The sequence below is a fragment of the Athene cunicularia genome, assembly GCF_003259725.1.
Source record: "Athene cunicularia isolate RWA chromosome 12 unlocalized genomic scaffold, athCun1 chr12_part1, whole genome shotgun sequence".
NCBI lineage: Eukaryota > Metazoa > Chordata > Aves > Strigiformes > Strigidae > Athene > Athene cunicularia.
The window spans coordinates 9,393,832-9,408,413 of NW_020799116.1; the positions used below are offsets into that span (position 1 = coordinate 9,393,832).

Here is a 14,582-nt window from a genome sequence, read left to right on the forward strand (position 1 = left end):
ACCAAAAGGTCATATTTTCAAAACATATTCAAGTCCCCCAAAGAACCCTGATTTTTCTGGCTAGCCAGTAGCTTCAGTGTGCCTTTTACATGCAGATTCCCCTGTAGTCTAGCTAAAATTTACTTAAAGCCCACACAGATGGGTGCTAAGTGGAAAATCCATAGTTTGGCCCTTGACTGCTTGTGGAATATAGTGTGATTCATCTGGGACATGTGAATATGTTTGTTTTTTAAAATCTCTGTTTTAGCAAAATTTCAGGGATTCCATGGGGTGAAATGGAGAGCAGTCCTTTGAAACTATGCCAATACCTTCAGGCCAGGATTAAGGCATGCATTTTTAACAGCAAAATTAATTAACTGTTAGAATAATTTACATATGGATGGAGTGGATTTTTTTGAAGTATGGGTATCTTCTTCCAGTCTAGCCAAAAGTTATGGGCCTGATAATGAAATTACTGAATGTGGTTCTGTAATCTGCATTGTGTTAGAAAGTTGGTGAGGGAGTTAATAAATCCATTCTGACTTCATAACATCTAAATTGGGAAAAAAAGCTATCATTTGCTCAGAGCAAGTTGTTGTCTGTTTTGAGGTGCTGTTGAATTAGTTTCATCTGTGTGTGTCGTGCAGTGATTTATGCAAATCCAGAAATGTAGGGATAACCAGAAAATTCTGAAAATAGCATATTTATTTGTGTTGTATTTTTAACAGTCTTGATTTGTACTGTTGACAAAATTGGCATGCCGCTTGCATCTTCTGTGGATAGCTGATCAGAAAAACCCTTCCTGATTGCCTATGTCCCCTAGAGAAAAACCCTGATATATATTAACATGGAGTTCTCTTCATGTTTGCCTCAGTATCTTTTATATGCCTATTTATGATTTTTCAGGAAGCCTGGAGAACAGAAACATTCAAAAGAGCCTTCATCTTTGCAATGCATGCATCTGGCAGTTGTGGCATGTGGGGACCGGCTGGAAGAGACACTAATCATGCTGAAATCAGCAGTTCTCTTTAGCAACAGGAGGCTCTGCTTTCACATTTTTGCTGAGGATTCCCTTAAGCCTGAATTTGAGAAGAAGGTGAGTTTCTTTGTCATTTGATAAATGAGTTATAAGCTGCAAACCTCTGAACAAAATTACATGCAAATCAACAAGTGGCAACTAAGCATTTTTTTACTCTACACAGTTTATAAATTCCTTATGCATGTATGATTTTTTTTTCCAGAAAAGCTGCATAACATGTAGTGTCTAATCCTCCCCCCATGTCTTTCAGTTAAGGGAATGGCCTTCCTCATATACAAAGAAGTTTGAATACAACATTTACCCAATAACCTTCTCCGTAGGAAATGCTCAGGAATGGAAAAAGTTATTCAAACCATGTGCTGCCCAGCGCCTTTTTCTTCCGGTAAGGCACCTGGATTTCTGAGTAGGTTGCTTTAGGAAAAGGTTAATTCCACCGAAAGGAAGCTTTGCTGGTGTAATATTAAAACCATTTTCAGGCTGAAACATCTGCTTAAAAATATTTTAATCTGCCCTTTAGCCACTTAAAAAACCCCCTGAAATTCAGCCTCGCTTTTTCTCCTGCTAACAAAGGATATGTGTTCCTTGTCTCTAGTTCCATTAGCCTCTCAGGCTCTTAAGACTCAGTGCGAGAGCTCTTTCAGGGCAGATGCTTTCAGTGTAGATGCTGCGTGCCTTCCATAAATAACATTCTTTTCAGCGTGCAGTCATCATATCCTCTTTACCCACTATCTCCCTTTCCATATGTTAGCCCTTAGACTGATGCTTTCAGCAATCCCTTTTCCTTGAGTTTTATGTCTTTTTCCAAGACTGTCAGATTTGCCCTTAAGGTAATAATTCCAGTGTGCTCACAGTCAGATTTCATGCAAGAGCCCAGTGTATCCAGGGATCTCCTGATTCACTGAAAACATGTATTCTTTACTTAGTGTTATAAACCTGGAAATACTTAGTGTCATAAACCTGGAAAATATTTAAGGTTGCTGGAGAGAAGGCGTATGTTGATAACAATTTTGCATATGCAGAAATATCAGAAATTGAAAGAAGTTTTGCATAAAGCAATTTCTGTGGAATTGAGAACTTCTATCAAAAATATCTTGTGCATTGCTGTTGATTGGGGTGACTCCAATAAAGTGACGTGCTATTCACATGATCCAGATTTCTTCGTTGCTGTCTTGTGAGGAATGGGGTTGACGGACAAAGAAATCTTTACTTTCTCAGATGGAAACAATCAGGAGACAGCTGCACGTCCAGATACGTAGACTATGAATACATATGTGAGAAAATATGTGCTGTCAGCAGTTCTGCTTATCTGCCATTTAGGGGTAGACTATCAAATGCACAAAGCCCAGATGGTCTGAAAGTAACTCCAACTTCAGCAGGGATCCTCTCTTCCTTGCGTAAATATTTGTATCACCAGGAAAACAATCCGTAAGCGTTAGCTCGTTCAGTACTGATTGTAAGGATGTACTCAAATGGGGTTATTTTCACTGGGTAAGCACAATGCTCTGTTCTTATTTCTGTGGTATTTTTTTGTCATATTGGTAGACTGTCAGTACAGATACAGTTTCACTTTTATTTGTCATCACCCTTCTGATGACAGAAAAGGGTTACATATTCATGCTGACTCCTTCAGGCTGGGCAGTGCTTTTTTGGTTCCTTTTTTGTCAGTCACATGTTGCCAAAGTTTTCCATTAACTTCTTGTAAGGAACGTATAGACTGTTGCATGTGGTCTTAGCAAAACTGGGAGGCAGCCTGAACTGTAAATGTTTCTTGGGGCAGTTGCAAAATGTTGTGTGTGGTCAGGCTGAGGTTTATGGCTTTGAATAGGAGGGGTTGTCCGAGAGTATTGCAGCAGACACCAAGTTGATGTGGATGGAGTAAAAAAAGAGGTTGTAGTAATAACTGGGGTGGCAAGTGTCCAGTGGGATTTCTGGTACTCAAGTTTGCAGGCTGACAGAACCTTGGGCTGTTTCTGGGTAATTTCAGCCACTGTTACTTTTTTCAGTGTTAGATTACTATGTTCTGATATTTTATTTGAACCAGACAATGCTGTAGAAATCCAGTCCACACACAGCAGGAACAGAGGGTTTCTAGTGTTTTTGTTTAGAGAACTATTTCGACTTTTATTTAAAACAAATACCAGCAGGATGTCAGTATCTGATCCTTCCCTGTACTAAGCTTTTTCCCCTGCAGGGGCATAAAATGTGACTGGATTTAGAGAGGACCCCAGGAGAGCAGTAGTTGAGTTTATCAGCTGTTTAGCTCTCAGTTGTGCGGATTGTCTTGCTCCTGACAATGCTAAACCCTAGTGGAATGTGAGTCTTTGATTCACAAGTGCCTCTCCTGCCAAGGAAATCTCTCCTGCAGCACCAGCAGGCGTGTGAAAGTGGACAGGAGGGTATGAGGAATGTGTTAAGGGAAAACTTTCTAAGAATCTTTCAGTGGTTTTTACTCACTGATGAAACCAGAGCTCTGGGATGTGATCCTGCAGCTTATAGTAAGGAACTGTTCTGTCCTGGGTAACAGGTTGAAGTGCACATTCCCAACTTGTTGTATCTAGGGTTGCTAAAATTCTAAGGAAGATCATAGAGCATCCTTCGTTCTGTAGAGGCGTTCTGTGACATCTGATCACATTTGCCACTTACATGTAGGGAAAGTAGCTTGAGCCTCCATGTAATCTCACAAGTCTAAATCTCTTGCTGCAGTCTACTCCAATAAAACCATCAATGGGATTTGCAAAGGCAGAATAAGGAAGTCGTGGATCTGAACACAAGTGCAAAATGAAACTTTAAAAATAAACTAGGAGGGTAATGCTCTCGGCAATCACTTGAAGCTGTTTTGTAATACTAACAGGGATGTTAATACACCACGTGAAAAATCTTCTGGTCTCGTGAGTGTTGCACACCCCAAGGCTGGCTTGCAGCTGTCTCTGTGTGGCTGTTTTGAGGCTACCAAAACAATCAGCTAAAGTATCATGAAATGCTTAAGGGATTTTTTTGGATTATTTTAGTTCTAATAGTAACTAACGTTTAGAACCCTTCTCAAAACACTTAATCTATTTAAGAGCTTTTAAGGTAGATTAGTAATATCCCTGCATTATAGCTGTCCCCTTGAGTGTGCTGAAGTATCCAGCCCAGTAGATCAGTGGCAGCACTGGGAATAGATGCCAGGGCCTTATCTAAACTGTGGTAACTTGAGTTAATTGTTTACTGCAATTAAGTTTAGTAACTCAACTTTGTGATACTGCTACAATATCATCAAGATTTGTGATTTGTCCCTAATTTTGGATAAAGCTCTGATAAGCTGCCATGCTAGCTGTTGCAAACCATTAGGTAGCACAGCTTCACAATATGCCGATACGTGTTTACGCAGCAGTGTGTTATTACTTGCCAACCTCGATAACACAGGGAGAATCTATGGAGACTGAAGTTGTGAAATCAAATTACAGATAATTGAGTATTTAAGTGAAGTGTCAGGCTAAATATAGCCAGTTCTGTGCAGAACTTTTTGACAGATTTACGAAGAATCCTCTATATAGCTGCAAAAAAAAATCACACTTCTTTTAAGCTGTAAACGCCTGTAGAGCGAGGAGGAAGACAAGCACAGTCAAGCCATATTCCTGACAGTTCATTTCAAAAATGACAGTCTGTCAGGTATGTCTACATGGTTTGTGCTAGTGAGCATGAGCTCAGACTACCAGCTGCAGTCTCGCGTTGCTTATGCTGCAGGTCAGATGCCTGTCCTCTCTAGCCTGCAGCACTCCTGGCCCATCAGTTAGCCCTCCCAGCAAGCCCAGTGAGCTGGAGTGGGGTCCCTTGTACCCCAGGCTTGTCTTGCAGTGCTCAGCTGCTTTTGGTGTTGAAAATCAGCAGAGTCAAAAATACACCATCTCCTCTTGTATGCTTTTGAGTAAGTAAAAGCTAAATACTGTTTTCAGGGCTGTATAAAGCCTAAATTATTTTTTTTTTTAAAAAAAAAAAACAACCCACAACTCTTATTTAGTTCGGGAACAGAGCTACCTAAACGCTACAGGACATTGGGAATGCCAGTTATTTAAATTGTTTATCCCCAGTGTAAGTCCACTGAAATCCCAGAAGCTATGCAAGGAACTCTTACAGCCACAACTTCTGAAATTAAATTCCCCTGCCCAAGGCAAAGTTAAATGCACAGCCAGAAGGGGATGTGATCAGTTCAAACTGGCCTGTGTGGGTTTTAAATAAGTCTTAAGACTTCACATGTGAAAGAGGAAAGTGTGAAGGGCTTAAAGGAAGTAGCACAGCTTTTCCTTTAGCCTGTTGGGTGTGACTGCAGTGCAACACCTCGGACACAGGAGAGAAAAGAATCTTTTGACAAACCAGGGAGCAGGTGAATCCAGAGTGGAGGAACACAAGGTGGATAGCATGGGCTCAGATGCTGCTAGGCACCCACGTTGCAAAGAACTGAAATACCTGCTTGAATCCATTTATATGTAGGAAAATTATTACAGTCCATTGACTTCCACAGACTTAAATTTATATGTATATTTAAGGTTACTGAAGGAACAGTTTCCTGCTGGAAGAAGCAGTGCCCAGGCTGTCACTTATGCTCGGGAGGAGTGTCTGTATGCACCTGTTAAACTTCCCCCTTAACCCTCTGCTGGAAAATGCTTCAACTTGTCTCTCTACCAGGGCACCCTTCAGAAAAATCTTACATGGTGCACAGCGTGCTGTGGCTCCCTCAGGCAAAATCTGATAACTTCTGCTCTCCTTCTTATTCATGTGTTATCTCCTGCCTCAGAGTAAATTTGGGAGTGATTTAAAATTTTTTAAATATATCTTTATTTTATATGACTTCATATATTAGGTCCCTATGAATTAAGGCTTCTAGGTGCTACAGAATAATATACAATATCCAGGATATCCTTAAGCTGAAAACCCCTTTCTTCTTTTCAACTGTCTGTCTTCTGATTTCCTCTTAAAGTAGCTGTCTTTTTTTTACTCATGGGTTGTGTTTGGTGTTTTTTTATAGTATTTGTCTCCAGGATACTTAATGTTTGCAGATATTTCCCTCTGAGCTCTTACTGTATTATTGAACTATTTCTGTCACTCATTTATTGATATCTTCATGTGCTGGTTTGTATTTTTTGTGGTAAAATGGTGTATTGCTATAACCTCCCATCCAGCAGCATGATCTGGATTATGTTGGACATTAAGTTTCTTGTAAGTGTAACTTTTGTTTAAAATGTAGAGACACTTGCCTTCTCCTGCTTGTCCAGCTGTCTAGGAAGAGCATGTAGTTATCATGTCAGATATACAGGTCAGGGATTTGTTAAACTTGACTAAATGTCAGTCTGAATCCTGAAGTGTTCAGTCAGGTGAAAAATCTCATTTAGGTCTGGACTCATGGATTTGGCATCTTAAGGGATGCCTGTTGAGCATGCCTAAAAGTGATTTCCACCCCCCCCACCCCACTTTGTTCAAAATCTTAATGTTGTTCACTCTATTTCACAGGTACTCTTCAGTCACAAAACATTTCAATTTATGTAGAATTCAGTTTCTTTACTAGAATTTATTGTTACCTGCATAAGTAGGAGAGTTTGTCATTAGTAGCATTGCAGTTGGATGAGTGATTGTTCTGTTCCACACCATGGTGAAAATCAATAGTCTTTTGGATTTGCTTTTCAAAGAAAGAAAGAGAGAGAAATAAGGCTTCTGACTGAGACCAAACCAAGAAAAATTCAGTCCTTAAGGAATTTTTGGACAGTTTTCAGAAATAATGAAGAAGAGCCACAAAAATGCAGTTGGAACTGATGGTCAACATCAGCTAATGGTATTTATTACTTAACAAACAACTTACAAATAGCTGGTGCAATTATCAAGAGAGTTTTCTTGGACTGTTGAAGCACAATATAATTTGCCCTACTTAATGAATGAGCATGTAAGGATTTGGATAGCCACAAGGGGGAACATGGTCGACAAGAATAGGTTAGGTATCCTGGATTTAATTTACAGTTTACACCCTTCTGACTTGACTAAATTTACGGTGGTTATTCCTGATGGAGACTCCCATAACAGAGATCAGAATCTGACCTGGTAAGTTTTAATATGACACTTCTATTTACTGAGCAAATTTTGTTCTTCAGGAGGATGCATATCCATTTTTGTGATCTATGGGGTTTTCTTAATTAATGTGAAACATTTGTATATATTAATACTGAGTGTAATTCTCCTAGGAGGACAAGGTTGTAATAGGAAAAACAGTTGTTGGAAAGGCAAAAGGAAACATGATACCAAATGGGGATGAAAAGTGCTCTATTGCACTCCTTTACCCTTTCAGTCAATGTAGGGAGTGGTATGTTTCACCACTTAGTTCTTTTCAAGATCTGTAACAAAGCTATGTAAATTCTTTGCATTTTATTTCTGAAATGATACTGAATAGTCTTTGCAGGCATTTTTGAGAGCTCAGTGGATTACTGGTTCATATGAAGGGTGTAATCAAACTTCTGTGGTCTGGCAGCTGTTTTGCTGTGCAGTTCAAACAACAAAACAGCAAGCCAATAAATAACTGTTGTTTCTGTGTGTAATTACATTTAACTGATAAATCAATAACCTCTTTCAAATTATCAGTTTAACTAAAAGTACCTTTTCCCAATAATTTTCCTTTTTGTTGTTTGTTTGGTTTCTTTTTCATCTCTCCTTGCTATGCAAACCTAAAAGGTCATTTTAAAGGATGTGGATTCTCTCCTTTATGTGGACACTGATGTTCTTTTCCTGAGGCCCATCGATGACATCTGGCACATCCTGAAAGAGTTCAACTCAACACAGCTAGCTGCTATGGCCCCAGAACACGAAATACCAAAGATTGGCTGGTATAGTCGATTCGCACGTCACCCTTATTATGGGACAACTGGAGTCAATTCTGGAGTGATGCTAATGAATTTAACACGGATACGCAACACTCAGTTCAAGGTGAGAAGAAACACAGCTGTTGCCCAAACTAATGTTTTATGTATTTTTCACATCTTGTAAAACTTAGCATAAAATGATATAAAGTTTGTAATATAAAGAACCTGAAAAATATAGAATATATATATATATATATATATATATGATTGAATATTAAAAGCAATGATAATGAAAATGGTTACTAAAACGAGTGAACAGGCTGGAGCACTGAGAACTTGCAGGTGTAGCAGTCTGTTAGCAGCAGTAAAAATGACTTCTTCAACATATTTTCCCTTGAAAGACACATGAGAGAATAAACTCAAGGATCTTCAGTGCAGTCAGTGTATTGTTTTTAAAATTGGAAAGTTTGATGTGAATAGCCAGAGAACTTGGTAGTTTTTTGCATCTGCTGTAAATAGAATTTTATGTCCTGCAGCAGATCAAGTGGCTCCATGAATTGATATAAATGAGAAGGGAACATTTTCACTGACCTGTGACATCTCCCCTTTTGTGAAAGGCCTGAGTTATGAAATCTCTATTTCCTTGAGCACACATTCTGTAATCTCTTTAAAAACTTTATTTACCCCAGGTGGACATGTTCGTCAGTCAAGGCCAGGGGTTTCCTATACTGTTACAGGAACAGCTTGAATACAAAAAGCCCTTGCTCTTAATATAATTCCCAGGGAAGATAATTCTTAGTCTGCATTTTTCCTGACTCCTATACCTCAGTTTTCACCTTATCCCTGCATTTTTCCACTTTTTCCCCCCCCTGTTGCTCAGAAGAGGAAGACTCTGAATAGCAGGAGCTGACATCAGAGCTAGGCCCAGGAGACCTTGCTTTCCTGTTTAGATAAACAGGAGCAGTGTCAGCTCTGCTGTTCCAGCCCTATCCAGGTCTAACATCTCCTGGCAGTTTTTCATTCTTCACCTAGGTATCTGACATGGCTTAGCAGACTTACAGATAAGTGTCTGAGTCATATATCACATCACTGGTCATGGTATTAACCCATTGCTTCTGGTTTTCTGCCCTGCAGAACAGCATGATACCGAGTGGTTTGACTTGGGAGGAAATGTTATATCCATTATACCAAAAGTACAAAAACTACATTACATGGGGAGACCAGGATTTACTAAATATAATTTTTTACTTTAACCCAGGTAAGTAATGATTCTTGGAGTCATGGTTATGTGTGTTAAGAAAATTTCTGGAACTCAAAAAAATTTTTAAAAGTACGATTTTTAAAAATTATTTGTTATTTATAATATGCAATGAACTCTGACCTGAAGTTAATGTGTGCACTCAGGATTTACAACCTATGAAAACACTTCTGAAAGTGGTGTGGGTAGCAGGGCTCAGACTTGGGTCCATTGAATAAGTAAATCTGTCTTCTGGAGATTCCGGGAAAATAAGGAAGTATAACATTAATAATCAAATGCAGGAATGAAGTTCAAATTGTATGTGTGCTTAAGAGTGTCACTGGACCAGGGTCTAGCTGAAAAAAATGTTGTTTCAGATGTTTATCTGAATGTGAAATTGCCAGGCTTTTCCAAAGCCATGCTCTATTTTTCTGAAATTCAGATGAATTCTGAGATTTATGCAGATGAGTTACAAAGCTAATATAAACAGGAACTGGTCACAGCCATATCTTGTCTTAAACTGTTGCCCTCCCTATTTTTGCTCCTTTGCTAAAAGTTACTTGTTGAGAAAAATGCTCCCAGCATCTCAGCTGAGCGATCCAGCCTCAGCAGGCACCAGGATGGTATTATCTATATTCTGCTGCTTAGACTCTTGTGTTTTCTACTCTTCTAGCTTGCTCTGGGACTCTTGAGGAGCTACAGAGCACTTCATGTCTCTCAAAACCTTGTTCTGGGAGAACAGCTGGCCTAACACACCTGTCCCAATCTGGGCCAGCATGACCAATATGGATGTACTTGTCAGCCCAGTGAAATGTCATATTTGGTTCCTGGCTGTCACTCTTGCACAGTGCCTCCATAAGCAGCTTGTAACATTTTTGGTTTGTCCTTTGTTTCCTCTTGAATTGGACTTGTGTTCTCATGAGTGTGTAGTTCCAAGGAACTGGCAAGTCTAGGCATCTTTATTTTAAAAGGGTGTGACTTTTTCCACAAGTGCTGAGACAGTTTTTGGAAATTCAGCCCCTTGCAAGTATTTTGCACTGATCACACAGAAATTACTTCAGGCACTTCCAAAACCAGTAACATGTGAGAAATGCAAGGATTTCAAAATTGGAGCATAGTACGTGCTTCCCAGAAAAGCTGAGAACCTTAATTCGTGCCTCTGAATGGATGCTGAGTATCAATCTTACTTGCTTTTCTGTTTCCTATGTGACCTTGTATTCCCTCAAGTGATTTTAAGAACAGAATAAGTTTGGATTTATCTTCATTTATTGTGTTCCCTTTTCTTTTTCTCTAAGGAGTCATAGGGTAGGTAATTGGATATACACAAATCCAGGCAAATAAAAGGAGAGAGCAAAAGCAAAGCAATAAGCTGACATCTGTTTACTGCAGACAGATGTCAAACATCAGTGTCCCTGGTACACTGTGTATTACCCTCAATCCCAGGGAAAAATAAAGTGGAAGAAATCTTCATTATGAAATCATAAGTTAATTCCCAAAAAGAAATGAGTGTTACAGGAATAGGGTCTACTGGAGGAAGAAGATGATGAAGCCAGATTAGATGTGAAGTCAAACTCAAGCTGCTAACTTAAGTGTGGAAGAAAAAAAAAAAATTGCAAAAATACTTTAGTTTTGTGATGAGAGTATTCTCTATCAAATCCACATGTTGAGACCATTTTTCTGCACCGTAAATCTGCCTTTTCCTTGTAACTGGTAAATAATTTTTTGCAATTTACGTAACATTAGGCTGCACAAGAAAACAAAGAACTGGATATAATTAAAACAGAAAACTAGACTTTCCTGAGGTTTTAAACTGCTGGATTGTGGAGGCTGGCTTGGGAAGGAATCAGGACTGCTGCAGGTGGCTTTTGTTTTTTTTTAGAGTCAGTGTGTTGGCTTAAAAATACTCAGAACTGTGTTGCCTGGGACCTGAAGGGATGGCCTCTTTTTCCCAGCTCTAAGGTCTGTTTTGAGGATGAATGGATCTGAAGGCTCACAGGGCAGCTAGAGCTTGAGCCCAGCGGTGACAGCAAAAAATGCGCAAAGGTGTCACGGTGAAGAGAAGATCAGGAATACTTAAGTGACATGTATGAAAGCTAATAAGCACCTGATGGCATCCTCTCCCCACAGTGACCTGCTGATGAGCTGTATGTGCAAACATCTGTTCAGGGTTACCAAAAGGATCCCTGTTAAGTGTAACAGGGTTTGGATCAGGTGTTACTGCTCTTCCTGCTCTTTCAGCAGCACTGGGGAGCAATTCTGAATGTGTGATAGGTCAGACTGAGTGGAAAGCACTTGCAATCTACCCTTTCTGGAGAAGTCTCCTGCTAGAGAGGCCTCAAGGGAAAAAATGTTTCAGAAACTTTGTCTCCTACTTCAAGAACCACACTGGACCAGCTGCAGACTTCCTGGGAAAGTAGGAAAGGCCAAGTGAAGAATTCAGTCTTCAGTGCTTCTGCTGGCATCATGCAGTGTTTCGTTATACTCCATTTCTGAAGCAAAATGGTCACAGGGAGTGGTGTGATTTATTATAAGCGTATTACAAATACTGTGGATGCATGGAGAAAGCTTAAAAAAAAAAATCAAAAGGAGAAAGGAGGTTATAAGCCCTTTTGAGAAATTAGACTCATCTTTAAATAACCTAAACCTGTGAAATTAATGGATGACAACTCTTAGGAGGACTGGGGGTAAAATACACTACCTCTCCTGCTCTTCTGTATCTCAGTATAACAAATGGTTGTAGCCTCAGTGAAAGCTTCAGCAGCAAACATTGGATATCCTTTGAAAGCTTTCCCATGCTGTCTCCGGAAGGATTCAGAATTTTGCATAATACTTGCTGCTCTGTGTGCTTCCCTAATTGTTTGTGTAACTCCAGAAACTTCTTATGAGGGCAGAAGACCCTGGATAGTGCCACCTGATGCTTACCCCCTGGCTTTGATTTTTGTCACTTTTAGCTTTGTAAAATGCTCCCTTGTCTTATGTTTGCACCCAGTCTTTGTGTTGTCCTCTCCTTCTGTTAGTTCAAGTCTAACAGTGCTGAGATTTGTATAGCCATCCCCTGAGGAAAGGAAGCTGCTGCATCTAGCTGCTGCTTGGGATGTTTGCAAAAAAAGCAACTAAAATTTTTCCAATCATCAGTCCCAGGTTTTCCACAGAAACCTGGTTTAATTTGTTGTAACTCTTGTTTGACATGTCTTTTCTTTCTTCCCCTTCCGTCTCCCTGGACCAACATTGGCAGAGTGTCTCTATGTGTTCCCATGTCAGTGGAACTACCGGCCTGATCACTGTATGTATGGAAGCAACTGTAAAGGTGCAGAAGAGGAAGGTGTGTCTATTCTGCATGGAAATAGAGGTGTCTACCATGATGACAAACAGCCTACATTCAAGGCCCTCTATGAAGTGATACGTGATGTAAGTCTTCTGTCCCGATAGAGACAGTCCTTTTATTTCCACGTAGATGCTGCTTATACTGGGTCACTGTGCTTTGTGTATACCTGTCAGACACCAAATAACAAGGTTGCTTTGGTCTCTCCTGTCTCACTGCATGTGTGTATTTGGGGTGGCTTAAATGATCCCCCTTCATATTATAGTAAACTTCTAATAAAAATGCTGATACGTTGCTTTTCTGGAATACTGGAGGTAGAAAAGAAGTGCTTGAATGGAGTTCTCCCTGCTGGTACTGCAGCTCTGGCCCCTAAGTACCTGGCGAAAGCTTGTCTTTCCTGAGCGAGCACCTAGAGCCTCTGAGCCCGTGGAAGGCAGAAGCTTGCATACAGACACATCCGTATTCCCACTTCGGCTGTTGTGTGTGTACGACTCCACTCTCAAATACATGTCTTGTTACAGTATCCCTTCGCTAGTAAACCTCCTTTAAGTGCAGACTCTACAAGTACAGTTTCTGGGAAGTTGGCTATTTCAGGCAATACTCCCAGGCAAACTTTTCTGAAAGCAAGCACTGTCACTCTTGAGTGTTTGAAGTTGACTGGCTTTGATGATACTCTGGAAGGTGAGGGAGAAGTCACTTACCTATATAAGGTTTTATCTTGCAGAAACTTTAAAATGCCATTTTGTAACTAGTGAAAACTAATAATTCTTTTTCTTTTCTTTAGTTTCCGTTTGAAGACAATCTCTTCCAGTCTTTGTACTACCCACTGCAGTCTAAGTTTCTGGATACAGTGCACACTTTATGTGGGAGAATTCCACAAGTATTTTTGAAGCAAATTGAGAAAACTATGAAGAAGGTGTATGAAAACCGTGTCATTGTATACTTGGGGGCCAACCACAGATACTAAATGTAGCTGCATTTTTACACAGAGTTTTTAATTCTTGCACCCCATCTCATGAAGCATGTAAATGAAGAGTATGAACTCCTTTACCGAAACTCAGAATTAAAATATTTTCCTTATCCAATTTCCTAATAACCCCTGAAGTTACAAAAACAGAGGAAATCCTGGAAGTCTACCTAAACTGTCCTTTCCTAGGCCTTTTGTTCTCTTCCTGCATTTATTCTTGGTTGCAACAGGGAGAGGTGATGATTCTCACTTTTATTTGACGAGTTTAGTTTGGTTATTTGAGTACAGTTGTATTCACTGTAACTTTGAAGCTGTACAAAAGCTTGTCCTGATTTTAGGCTTGATAAAGAAGTTACAGTTTCAGCTAAATAACATAGGGAATATAACTTGATAGGGCAAATATTCTTGACTGTCATGAGAATGCTGAATTACAGAAAAGATCACTCTTGTGTAAGGATAAGTTAAAATTTACTGTGGTAAAGGGAGAGTATTTACTTAAAATTGCACTTCTGTCTGAAGGTGTATTACCTGCTATTCTTCACATGTAGGACCTAAGATTTCTCTTACTTTAAAAGATTAGGGGAATAGAAGTGCATATTTACTTTATATTTTACAGCACTTTTTGTCTAGTGATTGACATTTTCCTTTCTGCTCTTCAGTAGCTTTGTAAGGGCTTCCCATGAAGGAATTACAAGAAAAATAATTACAGCATAAATAGGAAAATCATGGACAAGAAATAGGAGGTGAATGCGGTGGAAGCTGTGGCACCTGCACAGCTAATAGACAACAGCAAGAGAATCCTTCCTTGTGTGGAGTACAGCCATGGTCTTCCCCTCCAGTCTCTTACAGTTTAAAGAATGTATTCCCTAACTTGGTAATACTAATTACATTAGACATGGGCCAAGAATGTTGTAAGTGTACAAAACCAGATACTATTCATCTGTTTTTCTCTGTAATTAATCCTCTTCAGTTGCTGTTTACTGCACAGTAACAGTGGTATGCCACCAAAACCGTTCTTCCATCCCTACATTGGGAGACTACGGATGCTGCCTCTGACTCCCCTTTTCTGCTTTGCCAGAAATTTGGGCACAGAAATGAATTTCTGCCTGGCACTTCTGTTCCTGGAAGTCCACAGTTTTATGCCAGGATCATAATTAATAGCCTCAAAGTGAAGAGGATACAGAAAAGTTTTGATGTCTATTTAAAATACTTAATTT

The 14,582-nt window shown here is 39.6% G+C and overlaps 1 protein-coding gene across 1 annotated transcript; it reads left to right on the plus strand.

Annotated features, from left to right (window-relative positions):
• The first annotated feature begins 888 nt into the window (after positions 1-888).
• On the plus strand, positions 889-13,460 carry GXYLT2 (glucoside xylosyltransferase 2). Its single transcript, XM_026857649.1, has 6 exons — positions 889-1,075; positions 1,269-1,400; positions 7,712-7,963; positions 8,974-9,097; positions 12,312-12,484; positions 13,183-13,460. The coding sequence occupies exons 1-6, from the start codon at positions 935-937 to the stop codon at positions 13,363-13,365; spliced, it is 1,005 nt and encodes a 334-aa protein (XP_026713450.1). The 5' UTR covers positions 889-934; the 3' UTR covers positions 13,366-13,460.
• The last annotated feature ends 1,122 nt before the right edge of the window (positions 13,461-14,582 follow it).